The 13,001-nt window shown below is 53.2% G+C and overlaps 1 protein-coding gene and 1 long non-coding RNA gene across 5 annotated transcripts in view; both read right to left on the reverse strand.

Moving 5' to 3' along the window:
* The window catches only part of NXN (nucleoredoxin), a 51,726-nt gene that overhangs the window by 35,631 nt on the left and 3,094 nt on the right, over nucleotides 1–13,001 (reverse strand). Inside the window, exon 2 of one of the 4 annotated variants that reach the window (XM_038165673.2) lies at nucleotides 7,682–7,764. The exons of 1 other annotated variant lie outside the window; for it this stretch is intronic. In XM_038165673.2, coding sequence (XP_038021601.1) covers nucleotides 7,682–7,702 — 21 coding nt within the window. In that variant the 5' untranslated portion in view covers nucleotides 7,703–7,764. Of the gene's footprint in view, nucleotides 1–629; nucleotides 738–7,681; nucleotides 7,765–12,127; nucleotides 12,236–13,001 lie in introns of those variants that run through there. 2 more of the 4 variants (XM_038165672.2, XM_072026107.1) reach the window with 2 other exon arrangements.
* On the reverse strand, nucleotides 2,283–6,079 carry LOC139999151 (uncharacterized). The gene is made up of 3 exons (XR_011804279.1): nucleotides 4,604–6,079; nucleotides 3,448–4,445; nucleotides 2,283–3,206 (listed from the first exon to the last, which is right to left on the reverse strand). It is a non-coding gene; the product is annotated as an uncharacterized lncRNA (long non-coding RNA).

Genomic DNA, 13,001 nt, shown 5'->3' on the forward strand with positions numbered 1-13,001 from the left:
CATCCGTGCATAGTCCTTTTCATACGGACACATGCCACACGTGCATGAAGTCCTGACGCAGATGGCACCGAGAGCAGAAGATGCTCCTCGGGTGGGGAGTTACCCAGTCGCTCGCTGCGGTGCTGAGTCCTCTTCACTTCACGCTTCTCGTGTGCTGCTCCGAGGCAAAAATGAAGATGTTTTGCTGCTGCCAAACTGGGATACTTCTCAAAGGATGAGAGTTTTCATAAAATCCTAGAGAGCTATGTTCCTAACGCCTCCATTTTGTAGCTGAAGAGAGGAGGCATAAAGGAGCTTCGGGCATCCAGGCCCAGCTCAGCCTACAGCTCGCTCTTTAAGAAACAAACAGCGGTGAGCAGCGAGTGACATGTTTGCCGTGCCACCTCCCGTGAGACCATCTGCAGCAGGAGCACACCGAGTGGCTGCAAACCAGCCCTCGGACTGGGACCCAAGAAATCAAGGCACCAGTTGTGTGGGAAGGGCAACAAACCCCACGCCAACACGAACCCTGCGGCAGCGGCACAGCAGGATGCTCGTCTCCTTAACCATGACTTTACCCTTCCTGGTTTTCCACAGCTCTCCTCGTTCCCAGCCCCGTGCCGTACAGGGCAGAGGTCCCACATACACACCTGGCCACCTCCATCTCCCTCGCTGAGCTCTGCCCGTCCCGTACGAGCAGCGAGGGCAGGGGTGCCATGGAAAAACACAGCCCACGATCCCATAATTAGAAACTGCTTCGTAACGCGTACAGGGGGCTGAATTAAGGTTGCAGAGGAATACTGTAAATTGGATGCACATTTCTTGTTCCATTTTACTGCCTCTTTTTTTTTTTTTTTTTGCTCTCCCCCTTATTTGGCTTTGGCTGCACTTCAGATTAAGCTCCTAATAAGGGCTGGAGTTGGACGAGGTTTTTCAGCCCATCAGATTGCAGCCTTCCAAGCCATTGAAATGAGATTCAAGCTGAACTTGAATTTTCAATAGTTTGGCCTAAAGGCAAGGGTGTTAACAACAGACCTGCCAACACCTTCTCTATGAGAAATGTCTGAAAACATGTCTGCACATCAAATACTGCTCGGGCTCTGGTAGACAAAAGCCACAAAGCTAACAGCTCAAACCCACTGCTGACTTGCTCAGCCAGTTCTCCTGTCAGTACAGCCCATACGTTTGCTCTGAAGCAGAGGACCTCTGTATTCTCTCTAGGAAAACTCTTCCCCACCGCCAACAGCACCAAGTCCTGCCGTAGTTTCATTATGACAAGGTAAGGTGGAATGAGGAGAGGTGGAGATATCCCAGTGGACGTGCAGGAGCATATGGATCCACACCAGTTCACCCAGTGGAGGATCCTTCAATCGCTCACGTTGCTGAGATCGAAGCTATCCCACCGAAATCCAACTGGAACAGGCATCAGAAAACAGCACGTCCTGCAGCCAACTGCTCCTACAAGCAGCAAAAAGCTAAGCAGAAGCTTTCTTTTCCTTGTTAAACACGCTTCTCTTTTTTAATCTACACTCTAGGATGAGATGAAAAGGTCAGCCTGAATCCTAGAACCGAGGTAAATGTGACAGGACTGGAGCACATCCCTAGCGTCAGATGAAGTGTGCGCCTTCAGATCTTGGCTTCCGTGGAGGAGGGCTTCCAGCGAGACCTCTGCCGGTACCCTGAGCAGGTTTTGTTTCATGTTTTTTAAATTACTGAAGTGTGTTTTCTTGAGGACACCAAGGCTTTGACTTCCCCATTACCAAGAGCTTTTCAAATTCACATCTCTGGTGCCGTGGGTCTGAAGAGCAGCCCCGGCCGCCTGCCCTCCCCAGCTCTGGAGGCAGCAGGGAAGTGCAGGGAAAGCAAAGCGCTCCTCTTGCTTTGATGACGAATGATAAAGAAAAGGAGCGATGGTTTCTTGAACTGCATCCAAGGGAAAGTAACCCTGCTAGAGTGCCTGGCAGGGCATCAGCTGCAATGGAAATTTCAGCTTTCAAAGAACAGAAATCAGACTCCAAAAAGGGGGCGGGGAGACCCTGCAGGAGCTGAGGTGCCACTAATTCCACAGATTGTTTTACAGACCCCTGCTTCTCTCCCATGAAATTATATCCTCGGCAGGAAAACCATCTGGCTCCGAGCTCTTTTGGTAAGTGGAGCATAAACAGCATGGAAAAGAGCTCGTACCTGAGTGAAAACCAGGCTGGGATGGGATGCGCCAGGCTGGTCCTGCACAGGCAGCAGACCAGAGGGAGGGCACCCAGACCACCAGGGCTTTGTGTCTTTCTTCTGATGGATGAGGCAGGGGCTTTGCACCCCCCGAACAGGCAGAGCTTGTCCATCACAATGGAGGAGCGCTGGCTGGGATGGCACGGCACAGCGCGAAGAAGAGCGCGGCAACTCCTGCAAAAAGGCCTGGACTTGATTAAAGTTATTTTGTTAGTAACATTCGGTTCAGCAAGGTGAAAAAACCTGCTGTGCTCTTCAATAGCTCTTAACAGGGAAGGCTGGAGCGTGATCATTCATTCACACGAGAGCTGTGAGCGCAGGATGTGTTAGCTGAACAACGGGGTCTGCGCTGCAGCTGGCACTTGGCACGTTAATACCCGGTTCTCTGTCGGGACGGGCTTCCACCAGTAACAACGAGGCACCGAAAAAGTGCACAGAAACGGCAGCTCCCGACTTTGAAATCAGGAGCTGTCTGGCAGCTTTGCACAGGGTGACATGACCTCGAGGAGAATTACGCACCGCTGCGTCTTCGCCCTGCTCGACACCCCTGGTTTGTATAGCTTGAAGCTCCGGAGGAAGCAAACGCTGAGTAATGAGAGAGGAAAACAAAACAAAATCACAAGAGATGTGGCAGCCCCAGCTCGGGCGAGGCAGAGGCTGTCCTCTGCCACCTCCCTGGCAGTGTCCACCACCGAGGTGGCAACTCAGCACCACCGTGGGCAACGATTCCCATCACGCTGCCTCTTCAGCCCAGGCTTGTGCTTTTTGCACCAAGCTGGTTTCTTCCCACGGCCAGCGAACCCTGAGAAGCGCACACGGAGCAGCAAAGGCAAGGCACAATCTGTAACCGCGCTAATTGCTGGGATAATTACAAAGTGAGAGAGCAGGCTAAATACCAGAGGGCTGAGCATTGGTACAGAACCGCCTTCCTTCTCGGGAGCTGCCTCACACACACAACCTTCCTCACCACGAGCTGTACCTGCTAAGCCATCTCCCTGGTCCTGAGCAGATGACAAAATAAATACATAAATCAGTAATTCTTCTTTTCAATAGATTTGACCTTATTTTCTCCTTAGTGCGGCAGGATGAAAAGCCGTTCGTATTGAGCAATTGAGTTTTTTCCTGCAACAGACATGAGCTGGCTTGTTCTGAGCATTTAGGATTTCAAACCCAATTAAGTAAAGTAACAAATGCTGCACCTAAGGGTTTCCCAGCCCCCAGGAGGAAATGCTTTATACATACCCAGATTTTTCCTAGCTTCACCACTGCATACTTGAGACGCGGATCAAGGGATGAATCACGTTTTCAGATTCTTCACTACAAAGCTCAAAGAAACCCTAAATGTCCTAACCTCCACCTGTGGCACCAAGCAGCAGTTGTGTCATGCTGGGCTCTCCTGCCTTGCTCTGTGCCACTGGGTGTCCGTCTGTCCTGGAAGTGTGCAGCTGGGGGAAGGATCTCTGGATAATCCATGCTATAAAATAATCTGGAGCCCCGGATAATCCACGCTGGCCATCAGGAGCTACTTCGTTTGCTGTGTGATTTCCCAACAGCAGTGAAGGGGGAGGATGTTGTGCCACACATTGCAGGGGGTCCCACGGAGCCCCGACCGGGCTGCTCCGTGCCTGCACAGCACCAACACCCCCAAAAATAAGCAGTTTTACCCCAAAGACAGCCTCTCCTTGTGTGTTTGTGCAAACAGGGGCCAGCACAACAGCCCCCGAGCCCCAGGTGGGCCCGCAGGCTGTGCCCGGGGGTGTTAATTCAGTAATTAGAGGGATGGCCACAGACAGAGGGGGCATTCGGTGGCCTCTCATCCTATCAAGTTTTATCCTAGCGAGGCTTTCACGCCAGCTGCCCCGCTCTTTCAGCTGTGAAGCCTGCAGTAAATCCTCGCGGAGACAACATCAAACAGAGGATGCTGGACGGGGCCCAAAGCAGGGCGGCTGGTCAGGCAGCCCGAGCCAAAAGGCACGGCTCACGGGGCATTTTAGTCTTCAGCCGACTAAAACCTGGATTGTTCCTGCAACTCCAAGTCAAGCTGCCTGCAGCACGGCGCCTTCCCAGCCAAGGCAGAGCTGCTGTGGGTCCCGTCCCGTCCCCGTCCCTCTGCTCCCGTGCTCACCTTGCCCCTGGGGACGAGGCTCCTCCTGTCACCACCCTTCCACCCTGAGAGACACCAGCAGGGATTTGTCCGCAGGGGAAGGCAGGGACACCCACCGCCTCTTCTGGTTCACAACCTGGCAATTAACTGGCTCGAAAACTGCCTCTCTAGGCAAAAACCCGTCCTGGGAGCGACTGGGGCAGCAGACGCTGCTGCATGCACAGCCCAGGCAATAAACACCTTGTGCCAAACGGTGTGATGGGTGCTCCCGTCACACAAAATCACTCAACTTACAGCCAGGAGGCGTGGGAGCGACTGTCAAGAAAGTCTACAAGGCTCCGAGGACAAGTGTGTCACGAGGGGAGGAAAAACTGCTCGGCAGCAGCCCTCAGCTTGTTCCATTCCTTAAAAAAAATAAAGAGGAATCAAAGCTACGCCATACATTAGCACTTAACTATTCCCTACCCTCAATTTCCAGCCATTTGTACCGCTCCCTGGAACCCCCTACTCCTTAAATTTATTTTTGTGCATCTCCACCAACACCAGAGACCCGAACGCCAGTAATCTTGGTGGGAGGCACCCAGCAGCCCTGCCCCATCGCAGGACTAAAACCTATTTGTGCAAACTCGCACCGTGAAAGCCAGGCAGCAAATCTGCCTATGGAAAACTTCCCATGCTTTCAGATTAGCAGATCAAGCTGGAGGCATTAAGACCTTTCCTGTTGCGTGTCTGTGAAATCCAGCTCTGAGGACACAAAACCGGGGCTTTTCTAACCCTGGAACGAAGCAATTTTGGGAGCGTGCAGCACGGCGGCGGGGGGCAGGCCGGGCTCGCATCGCACGGGGCTGGAAAAGCCGCCGGCACCCGGAGCAAGGAGGCTGCTGCTCTGCTCCCCTTCCCTCCAGACAACAGGCACAGCAGCTTCATTTGAGCTCCAAAGCTTTGGAAACAAACCCTCGCACGATTTGCAAAGCTCCCCGAGCACGGAGATGGCAGGGGAGAGGTGGTTCTGAGCAGCTGGTAATGGAGCAGCAACGCAGCCTCTGTGCTACTGCCGCCAAGCCAAGCAGAATTAGAGAGGGAGCAGCCTGCAAAATAAACGTGGGGAGTCACCAGCTTAGGATACAATCAGCATAACTCCTTGCCCTGCTAAACAGCAGCTATCAGTTGATAAAGAAGCACATACCTGGATGCTGAGTGCCCAGGCAGTGCTTGTGTGGCAGGATTTGTAACCTGCTGCCCTTCAACCCGCCCTAAAAGCACCAGAGCAGCATCCAGAAGAACTTGAACTTTCCTTTGGAGACTTTGCCCTGACACAGGGCCTTTCAGCAGAGGATCTCGGAGCACCTTACGACCATTTAATTAAAGCTTCCAGCACGGGAGCAGCCTCCGGCTCACACAGCAGCACAAGCAGCTCTTTCTTCTGCACTGCTGCGGCACCCAGCTCAAACGGGAGTGGGACCCCACAGAGCTGGTGGATACGGCTCGAGCTGCACCCAGCCTTTGGCAGGACGGAGTGGCGGGCTCTGGGGACAGGAGAGGGACAGCGCCCAGAGCCAGGAAGGGCACGCGGAGCAACCAAAGAGCAGGGGAGGCGAAGGCAGAGACAGCAGCGAGATGGGGGCTTGTGCTGGAGGCTGGTCCGGTTAAACTTGTGCCCCTTCATCATTTAAACACCAAACATTTCCCCAGCACAGCAGCACCAGGGGCCTGTCCGGCCACCTAGCAGCCCTGGAGGGTAGGTAAAATGGGAAACCACGCTTTTTTTTTTTTTTTCCCCTGCTTACCTATGGGGTGAGACTTTTGCTGGTTGACGTAAATCCGTTTAAACACCAGTAGGTTCAGACATCTGCCTGTGTACAGTGTCAGCTGTGAGAAATGAGCTCACATCCAGATGCAGTGGCATGTCAGGATTAGCCCGGGCTGGGGCAGGAATGCTTCCATGTATGGAAAAATATTGGAGCACTGAAACCATAAGCTTGGAGCAGAGCAAAGTGAGAGGCCCTGTCAATGAAGCCGTGGGCTCAGGTTTAGAGGATTTAGCGGCTCAGATCCGCCACGAGATCCTCAGCACGCATTACCATAAATTTCACACTTTTTCCAAAAGGGACTCCCCTAGCAGTGCTGCGAGGGGGAGATCCTAAAGCCGTTTGTTTGCTCTGGAAGCGGGGCTCACACCGCTGGGTGCAATTATCCCTCCCCGAGCAGGGCTCAGGCGCTCACAGGGTGGCTGCTCGTACCTGCCCAGCCGTCTCTGCAAGGGGGCAACGTCCTCTTCAGCTGCTCCGGCACGAATCGAGAGGGCTCATTTGTCAGCACGCTGAGCTGCTGCTCGTGAAGTAATGGCTATGACTTCATCTCGCCAGGGGAAGTCTCTCGGGAACGAGGGAGAAGCAGAATTCCTCTCTCCAGCTCGCTCGCACAGTCGCAATTAGTTTCGGTTGTGTCCTGCTCTCTCCCACACACATTACCTAATTCTCACCCAGATTCCTAAATCCTTGCACTGAAATGTAAAATGAGGCTCCTTTCTCTGCTCCCTCCTGGTGGGGCTGCACCCTGATGTCACCGCAGTGTCACCCGGAGCCATCCTAGACACCTCACCTGGGCTCCCCAGGATGCCACCAGCTTTTTTTTTGTGCCTTGGGCACAAACTAGGAACCTGGTAACTCCTGGCAAATTAATTTTAAATAGGGACCTTTGCGGAGAGGACTCCAGAGCCTTTCCCCCCAGCTGGGCAGGTCTGTTCCCAACCTTCACGGCTGCAAAACTCACAGCACAGCCTCACAAACCACCCCATCCTTACGCTGCTGCTCCTGGCCTGGGAAATCCGGCTCTGTTTCTGCCCCAGGCGGCAGAGGAGGACTCCCGGCGCCGGTAACCCCGCTGCATTCCTCCTTCCGAGCAAGCTCTGCGAGGTTTGCTGCGATTCCACCAAGCAGGCTCCTGTCCTTGCTCTCCTACGGGGCTGGCAGCACAGCTCGTGGTCCCCACAGCTCCTTAGAAGCACATTTGGGGCTTAACTCTGCAGACCAGCATCTCCCTGACGCTGTCTCCACCGCTCGCCGTCCCAGCACAGGCAGTGGGAGCATCCTGGGGGCTCTCCCGTCCTCGTTTTGCGAGCAGAGGGGCTCGCTGTGCTCTGGGCAGGGGGCTGATCCCGCAGCAGCCTGCCAGGCAGGGCCCTGACGCACCAGCAGCGCTCAGTCAGGCAGTCACGCTAAATAAAGCCCGCAAATTCTCTGCATATTAATTGTTGGTTTCAATTGTTCCCGGTGTTGAAAGGCGGACGTGAGAATATGCAGAAAACATTCCTGCATCTGTTTAGCTCTCCCCCCAGTCAACACGACACTGCATTTTCTTTGGAAAACTCACAGTGATGATCCGATGAGCCATCCTGCAGCGGGGCGCACGCACACGGCGCCCAGGCGGTAATCCGAAATACGCGCACAAATTCTCTGGTGGAAAAGAGAAGGAACATATTTGTGTCTTTTTGCCTACTCATCAGCTCCTCGTTTCACCGCCAGCTCCTCCACTGGCCTTATCTTTACTTCGGGACCTTCGGATTTAAGCCGCAGTTGTATTTTTTGGCTGTGTAGCCAAATAGCGGTGGGACCCAGCACAAGGAAGCTGCTCCGAGCAGAGGAAGGGACGGCAGTGCCCCAAGCACAGCTCACTACAACACCGCCACGGGGGGAGCTCAGCCCCCTGGAGCCAGGCTGCCCACGCACAGCCAGGGGAACAAAACCCTCCTGCTTCTCCAAAAGAGGATCCCAGAAAGGGGACGATGCTGGGCTGCGGGTACCGGTCTGGAATTTATCCGGCCGTGGCACAGATTTCCTGCATGGCTTTTCCAGATTGTAAATCTCCCCGTGCCTTTTGTTCACCGCCTGTTCAAATTACAGGCTCCCCGAGGTAGGAGTCTAACACCTGCAGCAGCACAGGTTGGATTTCTGCAGCCACGGACAGGTCCCTGAAGTGTCTGCCACTGCAGCTGCCCGCCTGTGAAATAAGTGCCTGTAACGAAGCGCGTCCCAGAGCGGGGCGGTGAGACCTCGCTGGCGTTCGAACACATCAGCCATCCCCTGCCAAAAGTTCCAATAAAAGCCCAACGCGGCAGCGTTAGGGCATAAAGAGCAGAAGGGAGGCGAGGAAACGAGAGGAAATTGCTGCACACAAAGCACGAGTCGCAAGGAATCCAAGCGTCCTCCGTGTGCTCTTCCCTTCCCAACTGCCAGCACACGGCGGTGGCACTGCCACCAAGCCACCTGCCTGAAGAACGCATCAAACACCTCGTGTGTTACACCAGGATGTGTTACGGAGCTGGCTTAAAGGCTCCGTACAGCCAGGATTATTCAGCACTCAAGCCAGCCTGAAAGCTCGGGAGTCAGCTTGTTATTTGCTGAAAGCAGGGGGCCTGAAATTATCCGTGAATAGTTCAAAGCCGCAGTTAATTCAACATCTCTCCTTTCAAAAGCACAAAAATCACAGATTCCTGGGGTGTGTAAGCTTCTTAAAAATGACAAACTACTAACTGCCAAATCAAAGCGGCAAACAGAAATCCACATGGCTGATAAGACAAATAGTTGCATTTTAAAGAGTAATTAAATATCACTTTGGAATATTTTGCTTGGAACTTGGCTCCCTGATAAAAAATGGGAGGGGAAGGAGAAAGAGGAGGAGGAGGAAGCAACCCGTGTATACCAACGAGGTTTTTGCAGGGTAAATGCTCAGGGAAATGCTGCCCAGCCTCATTTCTTCAGCCCAGAGCAGCCCCTGGCACCCCTTGATGCTGCCTGGAGCCCCAATTCCAGCAGCTCGCCCTGTCCCCGCGTGGGGCAGGGGCGAGCAGCAGCCTGGGCTGATCCCCCCCGAAGCATCTTTTGACTTTGCCGAGATTAAAACCATAACCCAACACGTACACTGGGAACGTTGCTGAAAAAACAGGAATGCAAAACACAGCAGAAGTGAAACCTTATCCCAGGCAGCACTAGCTGACCTCGCCGTGCGCAGCTTTGAAACATTAAAAGTCCGTCCACAAGAAGGGATCAGAAACCTCCAAAACATCCCTCGACCCTCTCAGAAATCCTAACACTTCACACAGACTGCCCCAGGACTAAGAAGCGCCTCCAGACAGCGAGAGGTGATGGCACAAAAGGCTTGATTTGAGTCCTGGAGAAGGAGACGGCTTCGTGCATTTCAAACCCCGGTGTTATCAAACTGCTCCAAAAATCTGGAGCGGGCTGAGTCACAAGCCGAGGCCTGGGGCAGCTTTTTGGGCAGGACCTGCAGAGGCCAGCCCCTGAGCCAGCCACACGGCAGAGCTCTGAGCTCCTGCTGCTTCCCCCTGCCGTAAAGCCAGGAGGACGTGAACAAAGCACGGGCCTGATCCAGATACCCCTGAGGTTTATGGAGAGGCGTCCAAGGGCTCTCAGAGCAGGGCCTTGGATATCTGCAACGAGCAGCCAAAGGGATGCAATAAACAACCCGGCGGATGACACACCAGCGAGACATGCAGAACATTAATTTCCCCCCCGGGGAAAGCGCTCAGGCGGGCAGCGTTGGGGATGTGTGGGGAAACCCAGCCTCAGAGGACGTCAGTGATGTTATTGCAGGACGTGGATTTTACACCCAGACCTGGGGGCTGCTGATCCTGTGGTTCCACTGCAAGGCCGGGGGCTTTGCACAGGAGATGGTTGGTAATTGCATAGAGGGTCGCCGCAGAGCTGTACAAAATATGCTCAGGAATCATCTGGAAAAGTGTCAGCGACACGGGTTAGAGAATGTTTTGGCTTTGGTGCTGTGCTCACAACGTGGAAATGCTGCAGAGCCACTCCTGGGCCAGATGGAAAGCTGGCTGCTCTGCCCCACCAACATCGCCCTGTGTTTTGCACCTTCTCCTGTGAAAGATTGTTCCACGTTCAGCTCACAAAGGCACGCCTTGCTGGGGAGGAACCGTGCTGATTGCTGCATGGAGCAAAGTCGCTGTGCTCAGTTCTGCAACCCGAGAGTAACAAATGAAACGTCAGCCGGGCATTTTTCAATGGACGTTTTCATTTCAACATCTGGATTAAGATGCCACAATGAAAAACAGCACACAGGCTCCCCTGCGCCGCTTTCAGAGATCTCCCGTCCTTCTGGTTCAGAACCAGCGGGTTTCAGAGCAAACAAAGAATCGGTCGGTGCTGCTGCTGCCTCGCTCCTTACTCAACAGCCTGATGTCATGAGAAGAGCAGATTTTTCAAATCTGCATCTCCTCGAGCCAAGGATTTCACACACATTCCCACCCCAAAAACACCGAGTCAGGAATACAGCTGAAAGCGATTACCTCGATATTTTTATATGATGAAACTCCAAAACTGCCTCGACCGCCTTACCAAACCCTCCGTCAGACAAATCCCCCATCTGTGCTGACCGCCTGCCTCCCCAGCCTCAGCAGATGGCGGCTGCAAGAAGAAACCTTGCAAGTCCCTGAAAACCAGGGTGTAACCTCACCTGTAACCAAGAGTTTGGGGCCTCCCCCCCAACAGGTATTTAATACCATCTGATTTAGTGGTGTTTCCACCTCCTCCCCACCGTTTCTTGCACAGACCTGGCTCCCAGCTGCTCACCCAGCAGAGCTGCAATGCTGGCACCACGCTGCACACCTGCAGCTCCTCACCAATCCGTCTGGGGTGTCCTATTAGCAGAGCTCCTACAGCTGATGATCTTTTTAAGTAGAGAGAAAAAGCCTTGGAAGTTCTTGGAAGAAAAAGTTCTTGGAAAGACGGGGGCAGAAAACATAATTTAAATTAAAAAAAAAAAAAAAAAGTATTTATTGTAGAAACCTTCACAAGAGGTCGGTCACATTTCACCAAGACCAACCTTTTACCTGCATGTGATGAAGACGATGTGCCCCCAACACAGAAGAGGTTCTTCTATCCATGCCCAGCTTGGATCACCCGTTACCTCTGTCAATCCACTGGAACAACGCCACCCAAAGCTATGAACACGCTCCTCTCCCTCTCCGTAGGGTGAGAGGGAGCTGCTGTTTTCCTCGTGCACAGAGGAAGAGCACATGCCCCTGTCACTGAGCTCAGCAAGAGCCACATTTTGTATTAGTCCAGGAGATGATACCCAGACCAGGATGCACAAATCCAGCTTTAGGATGAAGGGAAACCACTCTCTCCCAAGCAAAACATATTTACCAGCATGAGCAAAGAGAGATCTTTAAACTGTTTTCAGAGACTTCACTGAGTAATCACAGAAATGTAATAAACATGTTCTGCATTCGTTTAAAACCAGAAGAGAACTATTTCGGCTCCAGTGGAAACAGTTTGGCCTTCCCGGGAAGCATCTGGGCAGCATTCAGGCAGATGCATAAAGGCAGTGGAAAGCAAACAGAGACTGCGGGGCGAAGCACGGAGCATGAGGCGCTGCGCACGAGCGGCCACACCGAGAACGAGGGGTGGGGAAAATCGGGATTAAAAAGAACGAGGAAGGTGACTGCACCAGGCAAGTAACAGGTAGAAACAAAAGCAAGGGCAAATAAAGAGCAGCAGAAGATAAACTGCTCCTCTCTCATTGCAGACACTTCTCTCTCTTTTTAAACTGTTTCTCTTACTGCAGATCCTTTTCTCCTCCAGTGCAGGGACCCTTCTTGCATCCTTCTGTACGCAGGGATGTGTGACAGCACCTTCTCAACCCTGAAAGCAGCCAATTTCGTAGCAAAAAGCACCCAGCTGGCACACAGCACCGCAGCCAGCAGGGACAGCACGCTCCTGCCCAAGGCTCTGTGCCCACACTGCTCCGACAGCCCCCAAATGTCCCCCATGGGCTCACCCAGGAGCTGGGGGTGCTGGTGCTGGCCAGGAGATGTCGGTGCTCCCGTGGATGGAGCACACGGGGCACGCAGGCAGCTGGGGCTGGTGACATCGCCGAGCTCCTCGGTGCCTTGGGCAGCCGTCAGGAATTAATGCCGGCCTCAAAGCAGCCCTCCAAAAGTTGAGCAGCTGCTCGTGCAAGCGGCTAACGACAGGGTGATGTTAAACCAAAACCCCAGCTGAAACAAAGAGACTGCTCGACATCTCCCTCGTGCCCTGCTCAGTGACTCCAGGCTCCATCAGGAGACAAATCAATCACCAACAGCTGCTGTAGCTCCCCAAAACCCGGCCTGAGCGCCTCGATTGAGGGATGTGTACCAAAAGCTGAAGGCCTCCGATCTCATTTGGTAACGATTTCGTTCTTGAAAAAAAAAAAACAAAAAACTCACAATAATAGGGCTGCCTGTGGCTCAGACAGAGGCACAGCGCCATCCTCCTCATTAATCAAAGGCCTTCCCCATGTCCAGATGTTTGCTGACTGCTCCGGCTCTTTTATTACTGGTTTGGAGACGGAAATCCCTGCTAAAGTTACCCAAACGTAACCGGTTGCTGCAGGACACCCTCGGTCCTGCAACCTGGCATCGCCGAGCTCCCCAGGAATTCCCTGAGAGCAGCTCCTTTCCTGGGCAGCCCACACTACTGGCACCGATATCCACGGGAGTAAGAGGTTATTTCACCTTTAGCACTGTGGGAATTTTACCGTGAGCCCAGAAAGGAGGCTGGTTGTTCAAACCCAGCAAGGCTCAGTGCCGCAGCTTCGGAAAAGGGAGAAAATTGAAAAAAAAAAAAATAATACCATGGAGTGCACCAGGGAAAGGTGATGGGTACACTGA

The sequence above is a fragment of the Anas platyrhynchos genome, chromosome 20 (assembly GCF_047663525.1).
Source record: "Anas platyrhynchos isolate ZD024472 breed Pekin duck chromosome 20, IASCAAS_PekinDuck_T2T, whole genome shotgun sequence".
NCBI lineage: Eukaryota > Metazoa > Chordata > Aves > Anseriformes > Anatidae > Anas > Anas platyrhynchos.